This window comes from Ailuropoda melanoleuca, chromosome 8, assembly GCF_002007445.2.
Source record: "Ailuropoda melanoleuca isolate Jingjing chromosome 8, ASM200744v2, whole genome shotgun sequence".
NCBI classification, from domain to species: domain Eukaryota; kingdom Metazoa; phylum Chordata; class Mammalia; order Carnivora; family Ursidae; genus Ailuropoda; species Ailuropoda melanoleuca.
Genome location: NC_048225.1, coordinates 20,184,938 through 20,201,798, shown reverse-complemented (window position 1 = coordinate 20,201,798; position 16,861 = coordinate 20,184,938). Strand labels below are relative to the sequence as shown.

At 43.4% G+C, this 16,861-nt stretch overlaps 1 protein-coding gene across 10 annotated transcripts in view; it reads right to left on the bottom strand.

Annotated features, from left to right (window-relative positions):
- Positions 1-392: 392 nt before the first annotated feature.
- CCDC15 (coiled-coil domain containing 15) overlaps positions 393-16,861 on the bottom strand; it is a 70,267-nt gene continuing 53,798 nt past the window's right edge. For 8 of the 10 annotated variants that reach the window (XM_034666028.1, XM_034666034.1, XM_034666032.1 and 5 more), the window contains 3 exons: positions 2,321-2,497; positions 1,746-1,894; positions 393-533 (listed from right to left, as the gene is read on the bottom strand). In XM_034666028.1, coding sequence (XP_034521919.1) covers positions 412-533; positions 1,746-1,894; positions 2,321-2,497 — 448 coding nt within the window. In that variant the 3' untranslated portion in view covers positions 393-411. Of the gene's footprint in view, positions 534-1,745; positions 1,895-2,320; positions 2,498-5,195; positions 5,254-16,861 lie in introns of those variants that run through there. The other 2 variants (XM_034666035.1, XM_034666037.1) reach the window with 2 other exon arrangements.

The window sequence follows — 16,861 nt, the reverse complement described above, 5'->3', positions numbered from 1 at the left end:
CATTTCATCATCTTTTCGGCTTTACCTAGATATCTGCAATCTTGTCAAGATTCAAAGATACACTTTTAGAAAGACAATAAATGAGATAATCTCAAAGATTTCTCATGATCTCTTCTGATCAGAGCAGAGCTAAGTAAAAAAAACTCTTACTGGTCTGACTAATCATTTTTAAAGCAATAGACTCTATACAGTTCACAGCAAAAACACAAGCCTGGAGGTCAACTTTCAATTTCATTCCCAAGCAGAGACTGAAACAATGGTTATGATCTAATTAGAGAGATGGTTGTCACGTGGGACCCTCCTTCTTTCCAGATTATACATCTTATACATCTTAACACCTTTTCCTAAATAATCTCTCAGGGTTGATTTTAAGTGAAGATTGAAATACTAACAATTGGATTCAGATTCTCATTACAGATTCTTCAAAGTCCGTCTATGTGCAGAAGCCAAATTATGCATGGCGACTCGAACAGTTGACGTCCCCTCAGGGATATCACAGGAATTGATGACCGAACGTAGTGCCCGGGTATATGCTGCAAATAAAGGTTTGCACAGTGAGGAGGGAAGTCAGATTCTAAACTACTCACTCTCCCAACCTCCTTCCCATTAGTACTGCTTCTCTACAAGTCTCATAGGTATTAACTTAGCCTATTCGTTGAATAAATATTGAGTACTTAGTACATCCCAAGCACTCCATGAGGAAAGGAAAGATAATGAAGAGAACAGACACAAAAATAATTAAATTGCAGTGTTAACACTTTCAAACCAGAGGCATATACAAAATATCATCACAGAATGAAGTTCAGAATGAATGAAAAAAACATTTAGGAAAAGATTTCCAGAAGTAGTAACATTAAAGATGGTCTTAAAGGATTAATAAGAGTAAAGGAAAGAAGGCCTTCTAGGCAGAAAAATTCGTGGTGCAAAAGGTATTAAAAAAAGTGACAGGTACTGGAAATAGCAAGTTTGATAAGGCTGGAGTGTCACCTGGGGCCAGAGAGAAAGTATGCCAAATATGGCATACATTTTGTACTGTAACAGTGAACCCTCAAGGTTTTAGAACAGAGGAATAGCGTGATAAGATTTGTGTTTTTAAAAATTTAACTCACAGAATGTATGAGAAACTCGTATCACACGGATAAGGCAGTAGGAATACAAATAGTGGCAATATTTTTGGTGTGTGCATGAAGCCTACATAATCTCTACACTACACACGTCAATATATATTCAAGGAGGCCAGGAAACAGAAACATTAGTGACAACAGGAAGGACTCTGTTTTCTCTAGCTGGGATTCCTGAAGATAGAGTTTATACTGATCCTCACTTTCCTCAGTGTCACCTGGCAGAACTGGCAGTCTAATGTGCATACAGATGGCAATAAGTCTATGTTAAAAAACACTAAAGTATTCGGATAACAGGGAATTCAGTTGGATAGAGGCCTAACTTAGATGGCCATAAAACACAAGCTCTACTTTCTTCATTTATAGGAGGACCTGGAAGCCAAGTCTCCCTACAGTGGAGTAGAAATACTTCCCCAGCATTAATGGAGACAAGGAAATAGCAGATCTCAAAAAGGATTATAACTCACTATAATTATTTGTATTGTCTCAGAGTTGTTTTGTAAAGGGGTTATATACAGTAAACACCCAATAAATGCTAACTTACTATAATCACTACATTTATTGTTTGTTTGTTTGTTTGTTTGAATTGCTACCAGACCCCAACCATTTCTTTAAGAAGCTTACCTCTATGGTTTTTATAGAAAATACAATTGTTGGCACAGGTATCAGGATGAGCATCCCAAAAATCAGTACCACAGCAGCAGAGTGGAGGTAAAGTAATATTATACAGCCGCATTTTCTCCTGGATCCGGGCTCGCAGAGCTTCTATATATCTATAAAGACACAGTATGGTCAGGCTAAGTGAACCACTAGGAAGAGAATGAGCATGAGTCCTTATTTGACTACCAACTTTAACCATTTATTTATTTTTTTAAAAAAGACTTTATTTTATTTATTTGACAGAGAGAGAGACAGCCAGCAAGAGAGGGAACACAAGCAAGGGGAGTGGGAGAGGAAGAAGCAGGCTCCAAGCAGAAGAGCCCGACATGGGGCTCAATCCCAGAACTCGGGGATCACGACCTGACCTGAAGGCAGACGCTTAACAACTGAGCCACCCAGACGCCCCCCAACTTCAACCATTTACACTATTTCACATCTCCGTGCCTTGACTCTTCCTTTTTGTACTGGGAAACAGCAGTGGGGGAAATATAGTGCTATTCCTCTAGAGCCAGGACTACATGCAGAATTTTTCAAAATACCTTTGGCATTCCTTTTCTCTCTGCTGTTGTTTTTCTCTGGCTCCTTTTAGTTCCTCAAGTTTTAGCTGGGCTAATATATCACTCATCTTCTCCCCTGAATATAGCTCTTCATGAAAGTTCACTCTTAGTATCCTCTGCTCTTCAGCATAACGTTGCTGCTCTTTCTTTTTTTTAATTCTGAGAATAAAATCATAACATGGTTAGGAATTTCATAAAATCATTATTTAGAATTAGCTTCTAGACCCAAATAATTCGAGGAATTCCCAGAAACAAGAGAGTCAGGAAATCAGTTTAGCACCCCTAGAATAGCCTCAAAAATTCCTGCTGGCTGATTGGAGTTTATTCCACAGCTCACGTAAACATATAGCCTCTCAAATGGCAATGACCCCTGGTAATATATAAAAAGGTTTTGCTGTAGGAATCCAAGTACAAAAGCTTTCTTACCTTAGACAACGAAATAAATAGATAAATCAACCAACCAACCAACCAACCAACCAACCAGACAAAATACAAAAAAACAATGGGTTTTATGACTCTGGACATCAGGCAATGAAAAACAGTGATTCTTGACAGATGGTAAACAAATGAAGCGAGCCCTATGAACTGCCCAAGCCTACTGCCTTGTCAGTTTCCAGGCAGTAGCACAAGGTAGGAGTATTGAGGTAGAGCCTGGTAGACTCCCTGAGTTAAGAAGATGGAGCTGAAGGTCCAGAGTAACTAGAGTTCGTAGGAGGGAATACCAGAGAGTGGAGGCTGTTCAAGAGCGAAAACCTGGAGATCTACAGGGTCTCTCCTTCTAATACACAGCAGAGCACTGTGTACCTATTTGAAGAAATAACCTGAGGCTAAGGACAGAATCATCAAAATGGGTAACAAGAAACAGTGCCTTGTGCTCACACAGACTGGAAATAGTGCCTGTTCCCACCAATCAAACTTGAAAAATTCATAACACACAGGGCATTGGGTAGAGTTTTCAGGGTGATCTTACCTCCACAGTGGGGAATAATGATTAGTCCTAAACTGAGCACTGTTCCACATACAACCTAATAAATTATAAAAGCAAAACCCCAAAGTAATTTAACTACCCCAAAAGCTCCGAAAAATTTATAAGAATACAAAGATACCAAGCAACCAACAAGGTAAAATTCACAATGTTTGACATCTAATCAAAGATTACCAAGGATGCAAAGAAGCAGGAAAACATACTCATAATGAAGACAACAACCAATCAAAACCAACCTAGAACTGAGTTATTAGAATTAGCACAGGAAAACATTAGAACAGTTATTATGTCTACATTTTATATATTCAAAAAGTTAAGATATAAAAAGGACAAATCAAACTTCTCGAGATGAAAACTATAATATCTGAAATGAAAAATACACTGGAGAACAAGCCTATATCTAATGGAATTAATAACTAATAACCTTTCAAAACAGAAAGCACCAGGCCCACATGGGTTCACCAAATAATCATGGAAGAAATTATACCAATTCTCTACAATCTTCTTTCAGAGGACAGAAACAGAAAGAATATTTCTTAACTCATTCTATGAGGCCAGCGCTACCCTAGTACCAAAACCAGACAAAGATATTACAGGAAAAGAAAACTAGAGGGGCACCTGGGTGGTTCAGTCAGTTAAGCATCCGCCTTCAGCTCAGGTCATGATATCAGAGTCCTGGGATCCAGCCCCACGTTGGGCTCCCTGCTTGGCAGGGAGTCTGCCTGTTCCTCTCCCTCTCTGCCCTCCCTCTGCTTGTGCTCTCTCTGTCTCTTTCTCAAATAAATAAAATATTTTTAAAAAAACAACGAGAGACCAGTATTTCTCATGAACACAGAGACAAAAATCCTCAAAACTATTAGCACATCAAAGCCAACAACGTATAAATATATGCCAAGACCAAGTGGGATTTATCCCAAGAATGCAAGGCTAGTTCAACATGAAAAAAATCAATTAATATAATAAATCACATCAACAGGCTAAATAAGAAAAATCACATGACCCTATAAATATATGTAGAAAAAGCATTTGACAAAATCCAGCACCATTTATGATGCTTTTGGTAAACTAGAAATAAAAGGAACTTCCTAAACTTGATAAAGAGTATCTACAAAAAACCTACAGCTAACATCATACTCAAAGGTGAGAAACTAGACACTTGCCCACTAGGATCAGGAATAAGGCAAGATTGTCTCCTCACCACTCCTTTTCAACATGGTACTGAAAGTGTTATCTAATGCAATAAGACAAGAAAAGGAAATAAAAGATAAACAAATTGGGAAGGAAAATAAAGCTGTGTTTGTTTCCAGATGACATGACAGTATATATTCTTCCCAACCTGATCTATAGATTCAATGTAATCTCCCCAAAAATCCGAACAAGTTATTTTGTAGATAGTGACCAAGTAATTCTGAAGTTTATATGGTGAGGCAAAATTCCCAGAATAGCTAAAATAATATTGAGGAGAAAAACAGTTAGAAGATACACACTTCTCAACTGCAAGACTTATTACAAAGCTACAGTAATCAAGACAGTGTGATTTTGGTGGGACAACAGACAAATAGAATGGAACAGAGAGCCCAGAAATAGACCTATCTTAATAGAGTCACTGATCTTTGATAAAGAAGCAAAGGCAATGCAACACCACGAAGACAGTCTCTTCTGGTGTGGGAACTACTGAATGTTCATGTGCAAAAAATGAATCTTAGACATAGACCTTACACTTCTCACAAAATTAACTCAAAAAGGGTCACAGAATTAACTATAAAATATAAAACTACAAAACTCCTAGAAGATAACTTAGGAGAAAAATCTACATGATCTTGAGTATGGTGATGACATTTTAGATACATACCAAAAGCATGATCCATAAAAGAAACAATTGATAAGCTAGACTCCATTAAAATCAGAAACTCCTGCTCTGCAAAAGGCACTGTCAAAAGAATGAGAAGACAAGCCATAGACTAGTAGAAAATATTTGCAAAAGATATATGATAAAAGACTATTAACCAAGTATACGAAGAACTCTTACAACTCAACAGTAAGAAAACAAATCTGATATAAAAATGAGCCAAACGCCTGACCAGACACCTCAGCAAAGAATATACAGAGTTGGCCATGAACAACGCTAGTTTGAGCTGCATAGATCCACTTACATATGGATTTTTTTATAGTACAGTACTGTAAATGTATTTTTTGTTTCTTATGATTTCCTTAATAACATTTTCTTTTTTCTAGCTTATTTTAAGAATACAGCATTTAATACATATACCATACAAAACATGTGTTAATCAACTGTTTATGTTATTGTGAAGGCTTCTAGTCAACAACAGGCTGTAATGAGTTAAGTTTCGGGAGAGTCAAAAGTTACAGGTGGATTTTGACAGTGAGGAATATGGCTGCTCCTAACTCCCATGGGATCATGCCTTCATGATGAGTGAGTGAATTATTGACTGACTGACTGAATGGTGAAGTTACCCTCTGGTGAGCATTAATATGGAAGACAAATATCTTCATATCTTTTGCCCAGAGAGGTCTGTACATTTACCTCTTCCCCAGACTTCCTTGTCACCAGCTTTCCAACAATGTTCCTTTCAAGTCTCTGAGCATCCAGCCAAACAACTGACCACAGCTCATGGATCAACATGAACTCTTACCTGTGTATAAGCGTAAGAGTTTGGGTTGAATGAGCAGTAATATACCTTAGATCACCAAAACAGTCATAATGGCCCTTCAATCAATTCCCAGACGTGAGCCAATTTACAGACCAAGAACCTCTTGAATGAAGTGGAATCTAGGTCCCTTTGAGGAAGGACCTTGCTATACTGTCAAAAAAAAATTTTTTTTAAGATTTTATTTATTTATTTAACAGAGATAGAGACAGCCAGCGAGAGAGGGAACACAAGTAGGGGGAGTGGGAGAGGAAGAAGCAGGCTCATAGCGGAGGAGCCTGATGTGGGGCTCGATCCCATAACGCCGGGATCACGCCCTGAGCCGAAGGCAGACGCTCAACCGCTGTGCCACCCAGGCGCCCCCTGTCAAAATTTTATACTGTTAATCTTTCTCTCAGTCTCCCCCAAAGGGACCATGATCTACTAGCCAGCTCTCATAGGTCTCTATGAGTCAGACTGCTGTGATTATCGCTTTGTCTCAGTTTTCCAATTATGGTAACCACATCCCTCTCGTCCTGCCACTCTGGAATCCCACTATCCCTACTGCATCAGGGATCCCAGTTTGATGGTTGCGGTTCCTACTGTAATGTTTGACCTACAGAAAAGAGTGACCACAGAACTCTTCAAAGATGCTGAGGCTCCCCTCACAAATTTCTCACAGTGGTGATGAAAGGTGTGCCCTCTTGACGTGCTCAGAGTTGGTGAACAGGTCTTACATGATAAGTCCACCAATCTCCTAAGCTTTTGGATACCTTCCTCTACAATATACCAAAGCAGTTCTGGCATTTAACTTCATTTTGTGTAGGCTACATTTGGGTCCAAAGTTTAGTCAACCAATCAAACTGTTAAAGACTTCTAACCCCTCAATCTCAAACACTGAATTTGGAGTCTCTGCTGAATGGGCCCATACCAATAAATTCCATCTGATCCAACTTTATATTCCATCCATATATTCCATCCACCATGATCCTATCCTTTTATGACCCAGTCTACACATACTCCCCAGATTTTTCTATATATAAATTGGAAAAATAGTTTTTTTGGAGTGTAGTATATCTCCTCATAGTCACACTTTGTATCTCAACTTGGGGCCTGCTGGGACTTGAATCTAGTTATAGGTTGAGAAACTAAGAATGCTGGTAGGGGCAGCAAATTAATGCATGCCCAAACCAGGGCAGAGGCTATGGGGATGGCTATGTAGGAGGATGTGTTTGTTAATTTTATGTATCAACTTGGTTTCAGGGACCCTGGGGTGCACATTATTCTGGGTGCCTTTGTGAAGATGTTTTTGGATGAGATTAACAATCAGTAGACTACCTAGAGCAGATTACCTGCCCTAACGTGGGTGGGCCACGTCCAATCAGTTTAAGGACTAAATGGAACAAAAAAGCTGACCCTCCCAAGAGTAAGAGAGAACTCCTCTGGACCCTGACTGCCTTGAGCTAAGACATTAGTCTTTTCCTGCCTTTAGACTCAAACTGAAACATTGGCTCTTCCTGAGTATTAAGCCTGCCAGCCTTTGTATTTTTTTAAGTTTATTTACTTATTTTTAAGTAATCTCTACACCCAACACGGAACTCGAACTCATAATCCCAAGATCAAGAGTCACATGCTCTACCAACTGAGCCAGCCAGGTGCCCCGAGCCTGCCAGCCTTTGAATGGAGACTACACCATCAGCTCTGCTGGTTCTGACTGCAACTAAATCATTAACTCTCCTGGGTCTCCAGCTTGCAGATCTTGGGACTTGCCAGTCTCAATAATAGTATGAGCCAAATCCTTACAATAAATCATACACACATACACACACACAGTGTATATGTACACACATATAGCATATATGTACACATATATGGTAAGTATACAAACACACACACATACACACACACATATTATCAGTTCTGTTTCTCTGGAGAACTCAGACTAAAACAGAGGGAAAGAATGAGAGAGATATATTAAGAAGAAAGAATGAATAAGTCTTAGCAACTGATAAAATACAGACTTGGAGGACAGGGGAAAGAGACAAGACAACTCAGCCAGAGGACAGTGTGCTTGAGATAAGTAAGAGGATGAATAGGTTTGGGGAAGAAGACAGTGCATCTGATTTACCTAGCCTGAGTTTGACAGCCATGGGATACACCCAGGGGCAGAAGTATAGGTTCCTGGAGGGAACTTAGGACTAGTTCTTGGAAAATACATCTAGTCATGAGAAAATAATGGGAGTCATCTCTATGGAGACTTGAAATTTTAGTTTGAATGAGACCATGCAGATTATTTCAAAGATCCTAACCAGCTCTGACTCTCTATGATGAGCTGAATTCTGGGATTATAACTGTCCTGGTTCAGATACTCTTAAAGGTAACTTGGTACCTAAGCCCTTCAAAATTTACAGATTGATAATGTTGATTACTGCTTTAGAGACCACAGCTGGAATCCCTCCCACACCATCCCTGCTACAGGGCTGCCCTCTAACTACTAATGCCTAGAGGGACAAGAAGCTCACTGTTTCACAAAGCTGCCCATTTCTCTTTAGTCTGGAAGAAAAAAAGGCTTATTCTTGAGAGAAGGCCAGAATGAAAAGGAACTTAGGGGGAAAGATTTGCCAGTAAAATAGAGGAAGCGGTATGTGGACCATAGAGGAGCAAAGGTAGGTTGGTATCAGGGAAGTCAACAGAGGTGTAAATCAAGAAGCTACAGGAGAGTTGGAACTTGTGCACCTGGAGTTACAGATGAGAAGGCCCCTGATGACTGAGCAGAGGTTGATTCCAAAGGAGCGGCAGAAACTCAAGTCAGATTCCCAGGGGCTAAGGACAGGTCTGGTGAGAGGAGTACGACTGCTGACTGCTTCTTCAAGCAAGGGCTCTTTTAGTGTACTTCACATTTCCCCTCCATTAGCGAGGTGCATTTGAGCCTCTTGGTACTTATAAATGGAGAACCCATCTCTATTATGAATACTTGACTACACGAATACAATTTAGAAAGTAGGTGTAGAAGAATTCACCTTTGAATGATTACTTTATAAAGTGGGATGTGTTTTGCAGATACAACTTTATGATGGCTCATATCCATACACAATTAGGCTAGAGGCATCTATTGCTGCATTATAATTCACCCCTACAACTTACTGGCAGAAAACAACAATAAAGACTTAGCCCATTATTTTTGTGGGTCAGGAATGCACACAAGTCACAGTGCGGACAGCTTATCTCTGTTCCATGATGTCCGAGGCCTCAGCTGAGACTCAAATGCTGAGGAGCTAGAATCATCTGGAGGCTTAACTGAGCCTGGAGGATGTTTCCGGACATGGCTCATTCATGTGCCTGGCAAGTTCTAGCATGAAGCTGGTTCCTCCTGACATGATCTCTACCGTGTTGCTTGAATGTCCTCACAACAGGGTGTCTGGCTTCCCAGAGCGAGTAATTCAAGGGGCCAAGGCGAAAGCTGCAATTCTTGTTAATGATTTTGCCTGGGAATGCACACACCATCAGTCTGCAATATCCTGTTGGTCACGTGGATCAGCCCTCTTTGTTGTGTGCAGGGACGATACAAAGGTGTGGATACCAAGAAATGCGGATCTTTGGGGGTCACCTTGGAGGCTGGCTGTCACACCTGGCATGACAGAGGTCAGTGAGAGCCAGATCAGAGCACTACCGACAGGATGCTAAAGGGCAGGCAACCGTTAGAGGCCCAAGCCTAACTGAGGTGGTTCACTGTCTTGGCTATTCCAGCCATGCGGTCTATAGATGCTGTTCTTGGTCTATCGGATTTTTCATCAGCCCAATCCAATAACCTTCCATAGATGGAGAGTTTATAATTTCCCAAAAGGGACGCATCAGCTGGAATCTTCAAAGCAAAGCCACACCAAGCTGCTTTGCTGGGCTGGACAAACTCTTTGCTTGACACATGTCTCTGGGATGCACAGTTTCTGGAGGCACATTTTCTGTGGCTGCTAATGAATTTAGAGCTGAGTGGGAAGGGGGAGTGAAACAACAGCACAGCTTCAAAAATCATTCTCCACTGAGCAAACCTAAAAAGAAATCTACATTGACATAGCAGATTTGCATGAAAACAGTCTTTTCACTCTTGTAAACCGCCAGAAATATGGATGTGCTGTGACACGCAACAAGCAGCAGGAGCCAGCCGGAGCTTCCACGTTGGCCCACTACACTTTCCTGCCGCAGCACCTCTGCAGCTATTCTGCTGACCCCCAGGACACCCAAAAGCCCAGCATGTTTCCTTTTCATCGCCTCCTCCGTCCCTGGTGGGAGCTTCCCTGCCATTTTGCCTTTCCAGATGGACTGACGTGGCTCGGGACAGCCTAGACGGTTCGTCCTGAACAGAAGGGCAGGGTAAACCAGTGGACAGGATGTGAAAGGGCTTGGTAAACATGGGAGAGATGCTGAGGTGCCAAAGGCACAGCCGCCCCCTGCTAGAGAAGTGTTGCCTAGAATGCACTCTCTCTTCTTCCAGGGCAGGAGCACCTCAGACAGGAGTGCCTCTCTTCTCAGTGGAGCTCACTACCGCTAAGAGCTGCTGCTTCTGAACAGCTAAGTCAAGGTGGAAAGAAAGGGATTTTCCTCCAGGAAAACAAGGACTTCGGTTTCCATTACACAGCTTGTGTTATTACCATGCTGTGTGACCAGGAAAAGTGTCGATCTTTCCACCTGTAGTTTCTTCATCTGTGGATAAGAATAATCTGCTTCTCTGGAGCTTGGACATGTAGTTACTAAGTGCAGAAGGAATGAGTAAATATTCACCGAACTCCAAAACACCATTAGGTGAAAGGCTTATAAGGGAAACTGGGCAAAAGTGTTATTTTGTCCTTCAGTAATTCCCATGGCTTCCTTCAGAGCTGTGTGACATTAAGACAGGGCCACAGGCTTGGGAGCGGAATGCCTAGACAGCTGCTTGCTCTACCTTACGATGTGCCTGGAACACACTGCTCCCCAGGGGGCCTGCCAGTTCAAAATAAGGGACTTGGACAGTGGCCTCTGTACCGTGCTTTCTGCTCTGGATTTCATGACCTTGAGTTTAAAGGCTAGAATGGCCACATGGTACATTGTGGACTATGGACCAGACGGACACCTGAGTTCTCCCCCAGGTCTTCAGGAGAGCTCAGAGATTAACCCATCCCATTTCTTCACCTTTACTATACAACTGATCACCTGGGAGACCCTGTAACAAGGATCAGTCCCCTGCCTCACCCAGACCATTGAGTAAGGATCTGAGGGCAGGGCCCCTGCCTAGGTATAGTTTAGAAAGCTCCCCAGGTGGATTCAAATGTGCATTCAAAGCTGAAATCATTTAACCCATCATCATTTACAGCTCTCAGCAGAGAGGCTCAGGTCCAGGCACTGGCCCAAGCACTCTGGTAGTCAGCAGCACGGTTGGAATTGGACCTCAGAGCTTGTGAACCCCAATCCCTGAAAAGCATCTAGAAGTGACTTATGGAATCTCTCTCTCTCTCCCATCTATGGAACCTCTTGGATTTCCACAATAAAAATCACCCCAGATCCCAAAGCAGCATTGGAGAGACACTTCCACAGCGGGAGGGCAGTTGGACTGCATGCTGACTGACTTGCTGAGAGTCACCTTCCCCTTGGTGATCTCACTAATCACAGGTGCTACTATTAAGCTGCTATCAACTACAAGAGCCCTAATTTAAATTTTAGCTTTGCTAAAAGGGACAACTGATGGGAAACAGCCACAGAAAGTCACATACAACAAGAAAATCTGCTCCCACTTCAGCTCACTTGCCTTTTGAGAGGGATGCCTGTTGGTTGCCTCCCTGCCTAGTCCCACATGGTCAAGGCCATTTCCTTTTCCAGCAGAGCAGGAAGTTCCGTGAAGCCCATTGAATTCCATGAGTTCAGAGCCAAGGAGAAAGGCCAGGAATCAGACTAAGTTCATCTTCTCCGTTCAAGCTTCCTCTTCTGCTGACATGGAAGGGCCACCCTCCCTCCGGCCCCACATCTCCCACAGCTGTCTCCCTCACTGGTCCGCTCCCCCATTTCAGGAAATGCATTGAAAGCAAATAGCACAGCGGTGGTTTTGCTATGCTGCTTCATCTTTTTCTGGCTCAGAGACCCAAGATTCAATCACAACAGAAAGAATTGCTGGACCTACTGTCAGCAGGTCTGGATTCGCGTTTTGAGTGTTTGATTGACTTGCTATAATACCTTGGGTCTATCCCTTAATTCCTCTGAGCTTTTGGCACCTCAACTTAAAAATAGGGATCTAGGGGCGCCTGGGTGGCACAGCGGTTAAGCATCTGCCTTCGGCTCAGGGCGTGATCCCGGCATTATGGGATCGAGCCCCACATCAGGCTCCTCTGCTATGAGCCTGCTTCTTCCTCTCCCACTCCCCCTGCTTGTGTTCTCTCTCTCGCTGGCTGTCTCTATCTCTGTCGAATAAATAAAATCTTTAAAAAAAAAATAGGGATCTAGAACCCCGCTGTGTCTACCTCTCAGGGTTGTGACAAAGATGAGTCTCATTTAATGTACATGAAGGATCTTTGTAAGGTGTACAGACTGCTTGGGTGGGGGGCCTTTATTATTAGGGAATTAAGGCTTGGATAGGAGTACAAATACTCAAAAGCATGGATTTCTCAGAGAAGTAGAATATTCTGCCCTAACCACTTTGGAGTTGAGAAATAGCTCCAAGGGATCCTTGCCTAGGTCTACAGCAGAACATTCCTGGTATTTATGGGCTCCCTGAGGGCGTGCAATGAGGCTTACCGAGGGAGGCCTCAGCATAGACCCTGTCCTCTCCTGGGTGGCAGAAGTGCAGAGCCAACGCCTCCATAAGGAAAGCTACACACTGTGTTGCTGCCAAGCAAATGTGATGATCTTCACTATGGTCATTCATTGTGCCTGGTACATGGAAGATGCCCATATATATTTGTGGAGTGAATTGATTTCAATATAAGGTAATGCCCATGCTAATCCCATACTCTCCTGAGATCTGCAACTTGTCAGGAGAGAAGTAATAGACGTTACTGAGGATTAAATTAGTTGGAGGAAAAAAAGAAATAACCAAACAAATCTCTCCAATTATATAATATATATTCATTGTAGCTAAAAATTAGGTATTACAGGTATGTATAACACATACACAACAGAAAGAAATAAGAACACAAATCGGATTCATTTAACTTTTCTAGTGACAATTATCAATATATGCAAACCACGTTGGGCATTGCTGTAGGCAGAGTATAGAAAGAAATCACCCAGTGTTACAACTGAGGCGAAAGACTGCATGGTGATTGAGGGGTGAGGGGGTCAGGAAGGATTTGAAGAGGGGGTGACATGTGAGGAGGCAGAGAAGGGGAACTAGGAGAACAAGTCAACCAGGGAATCATGTGACAAATGGAAACTCCAGAGCATTTTATGATTAAGTCACAACAGCCACTGCTTACTGAGAAGTGGCTATGTGTGGGCACCGTGCTAAATGCTTTACATACAGTATCTCATTTGCTCCTCATGGTAACTCCATGAGGTAGCTATTTTTATTTCCATTCTGCATATGAAAAAACTGGACTTCAGATGGTCACAAAGTAGGAAGCAGCAGGAACAGACATTGGTCTGACTCACACCCTTCCCCCACCCCTCAGTCCTTGCTCTCACGTAGTCCAGCATGAACGGAATTAATTGCTCATAGAGTGACAGGCACACTGGGAGAAAAGATAGGACAAAGACAAATCATGTAATGTTTTGTTTATGGATTCTGAGGTGACTTTATTGAACACAGAGGCCAGGGAGGGGAACCACAGGAGGGAGAGGAGGGAGAAGAACAAGATCCGAATTGTGCACTGAGATCACTCCAGTGGCCATAGGGAGAGTGGTCTAGAGACGACTTGAGAGGCTGTGGCCATGAGCCAGGCTTGGGGTGAGATAATTACAGCTTGTCATCAAGCTTTGCCACTTGAGAGTGTGGTCCCAGAAACGGCAGCCTCCTCGTCAACTTGAGCTTGCTAGAAATGCAAACCCTTGAGCCCCACCCAGACCTACTGAATCAGAATCTATATTTTAACATGATGGCCAGCTAACTACTGCACACTGAAATTTGACCAGCACTGTCATCAGAGACAGAAGCTCTGCCTGGAGGGGACTGGAGCGTGGGGGACGGACACTCCTCCTGGAGGTGCGCAGCTTTGAATGGCAGATGCCGTTGAGAATCAGAGGACAGCCAAGGACCTTGCCCCAGAAAAAAGTGCTGACGCATACCAACAGTACCCTACAGCTTTAAGGGCTTCACAGAGCCCTGATGAGCATGAACCACTGCTGGGTCTGTAAGAAATCCCTGAATCTTAATTCGCTAATAATTTAATTGGGGAGGAGTGGTATGGAGTTTACAGTTTTTAAAAAAAATCAAGTCTGAAGCCATAGACTGTCATTTTAGAGAACTCTTCAGAACCTGGACAAGGCTTTGATCACTGCAGCCAGGGCCAAGACTCTGCTCCCATTTCCCCCTCCCCCACCTGCATTGTTCTCCAAATCCCCTGGTGATGGGAGCAGACACCCTGGCACTATAATACGAGGCCTACCCTGGCCTCCTTGAGCTGGACCTGACCTGCCTGCCTGCTTTTCTTTTCTTTGGTCCCAGAAAAGTCAAAATTAGCCTCACTTTTGTTCCTTTTCTTCGGTGTCTCTAGATTGTGTCTCTGGAAAGGATTATTGTGCTCTGGGGACTCTCTCGTGGGATGTGGGGAAGGTGATGAGTGAAAAGGAAAATGATCTTTGACAAATTGGTTCAACTCAGACAATCACATAACTTTCCAGTAATTTCTCACCATTGTTTCAGGAAGGCTACTGTTTCAGCCCCCAAATATTAGCCCAACCTTCCTTGGGAAGTGGTCAGAGGTTTGAAAGCATGACCACGTGAGCAAAGGACTCCTTTTGGTAGCCTGACATTGTATTGGAAATGGTGATACCTCAGAGGCTCCTGTCCCATGACTTGAGTTCTTTATCACAGGGTTCTCCGGGGGTCAGGAGACATGTTAGGGTCACTGCCAGGATACAGAGAAGTGGGAGTGACTCCTGAGGTGTGGGCTCTGGAGGTGGTAGCATTTGAGCGTGGTTTGATTCCACAGTTACCTACTTCCTGGCTGGATAGGTTTTCCTTGCTGATTATTTCAGGACCAGATGGAAATATTCTTTCACTTCTCACAGTGAGCACTGCTACAAAAAACAAAACCATGCACAGTGAGTCAGGGGGGCAAACGTGAACTGTCAGAACTAAAGGTTTCACATAAAGAACTCAAGGTGCGACCAGGCATGTGCCTTCTACAGCTTCTCAAAAATTCCAGAGAGGGCTCCCATTGACCTCATTCAGGCTTGCTCAGCCTGATATCCCTGGAAATGAAACCAGTGGTGGTGGCAGCACATGAGAATGCTTTCCTGATGGGGAGGATATTTTTCCCTGTGCTCATGTGGTCATCTATCTGATATACCCGTGGGTGGAAGTGGACAGAGGGCAGTCCAGCGACAGAAAAGAGCTAGGAGGTGGTCAGAGCCCCAGCCTTTCCCTGCTGACCACTGGCAGCAGCTGTCTCCCCAGCCTGAATTCCCAGGGGTTCCTCTCCCTCCCATGGAGGGTTCTGCTATTGGGATTCCTATTTTGGACATACATTTTCTCCCATCTGAAAATATTCCCTGGTATCCACAGAGGGAATGTATTATTTGACAAGAGACTTGAGATTTAATTTTGAGAGCCGCACTACGTTTCCGCCTTATGATGACAACTACTACCTAAGATACCTCCCTTGCCTCGCACAACTTCCTGCTTACGCTGACTGTACAGGCAGCCTTCCACCCACTTTGTCCGTACCCTCCCTATGGGACCCTTCCCCTGGCATCTCACTAGGATTTGGAATTCCTCCCCACTCCTCCGCTCCCAGACCTACTGAATCAGCAAGACTTGAGAATCTGTATGATAAGCAGACCGCCCGGGCGAGTCTGCTGCACGCTGGGGAATCAGAGTCAGCTCACAGCTTGCCAGCTTGTACAGGAGAGTCTTAATAACCATTAAGTCTCAGTCTTCTTTATTTCAGTGATTCTCTACCTTGGCTGGATATCAGAATCATGCATGGGGTATTAAAAAAATTAACACATAATATGGATTCCAAGCAGAGATTAGATGTGTGGGTTTCACCTCCTCCTCTAAGAAGCAAAACAGTGCCTTAAAATCCCCAGCAATGGTTCCACATGTTAGCACCTGGTAATCCCTTGGAGAATAGCACTAATGAGCATCAATCACTTGGCACCACAGAGGACAGGCAGCCATCTGAACAAAGGGGGTGTGGGGACCCCAGGACTTACCCTGGTAATTTCCTTTAAAAGACTAACCTCACGGGGGACAGGGAGGTCCTCAGACCCTTTAGGTTCCATGACAGCCACAGAAAAGCTGTGGACCCTAGGGTGGGTCTCTGTGGGTAAGGAGGTGGGAGAACGAAGATTTTGGCTCCAATGGCAGGAGGAGCTAGAACTGGGTCTGACTCAGCATTGCAGGGCTGGCTGGTACCCTGGCAGGATGCTGCATAGGTGAACTGCTATATCAGGAGACCAACTCAGGGTACCGATGGCTATGGTTAGCAAAGGGGGAGGTGATGTTCCCTTCTTGAAGGGCCACAGCTGGGCCTAAAAGGCCACTAGGAGTAGCTGATAAGCACTAGCTGATGACAGGGTAGGACCAGCGTCCAACAGCAACACTGTAAGGCAGTGAGAGGTCACAGCAGAAGTAATAATACTGCTAATATTTCTCTGGTGTTATTTGCCCACCAATGATCTCAGTGTCTTGCACTTATTCATTTGGTAACACTTCATAACAGTTCTGTGAGGGAGTCATGACCACCCCTATTGTACAGAGAAGGA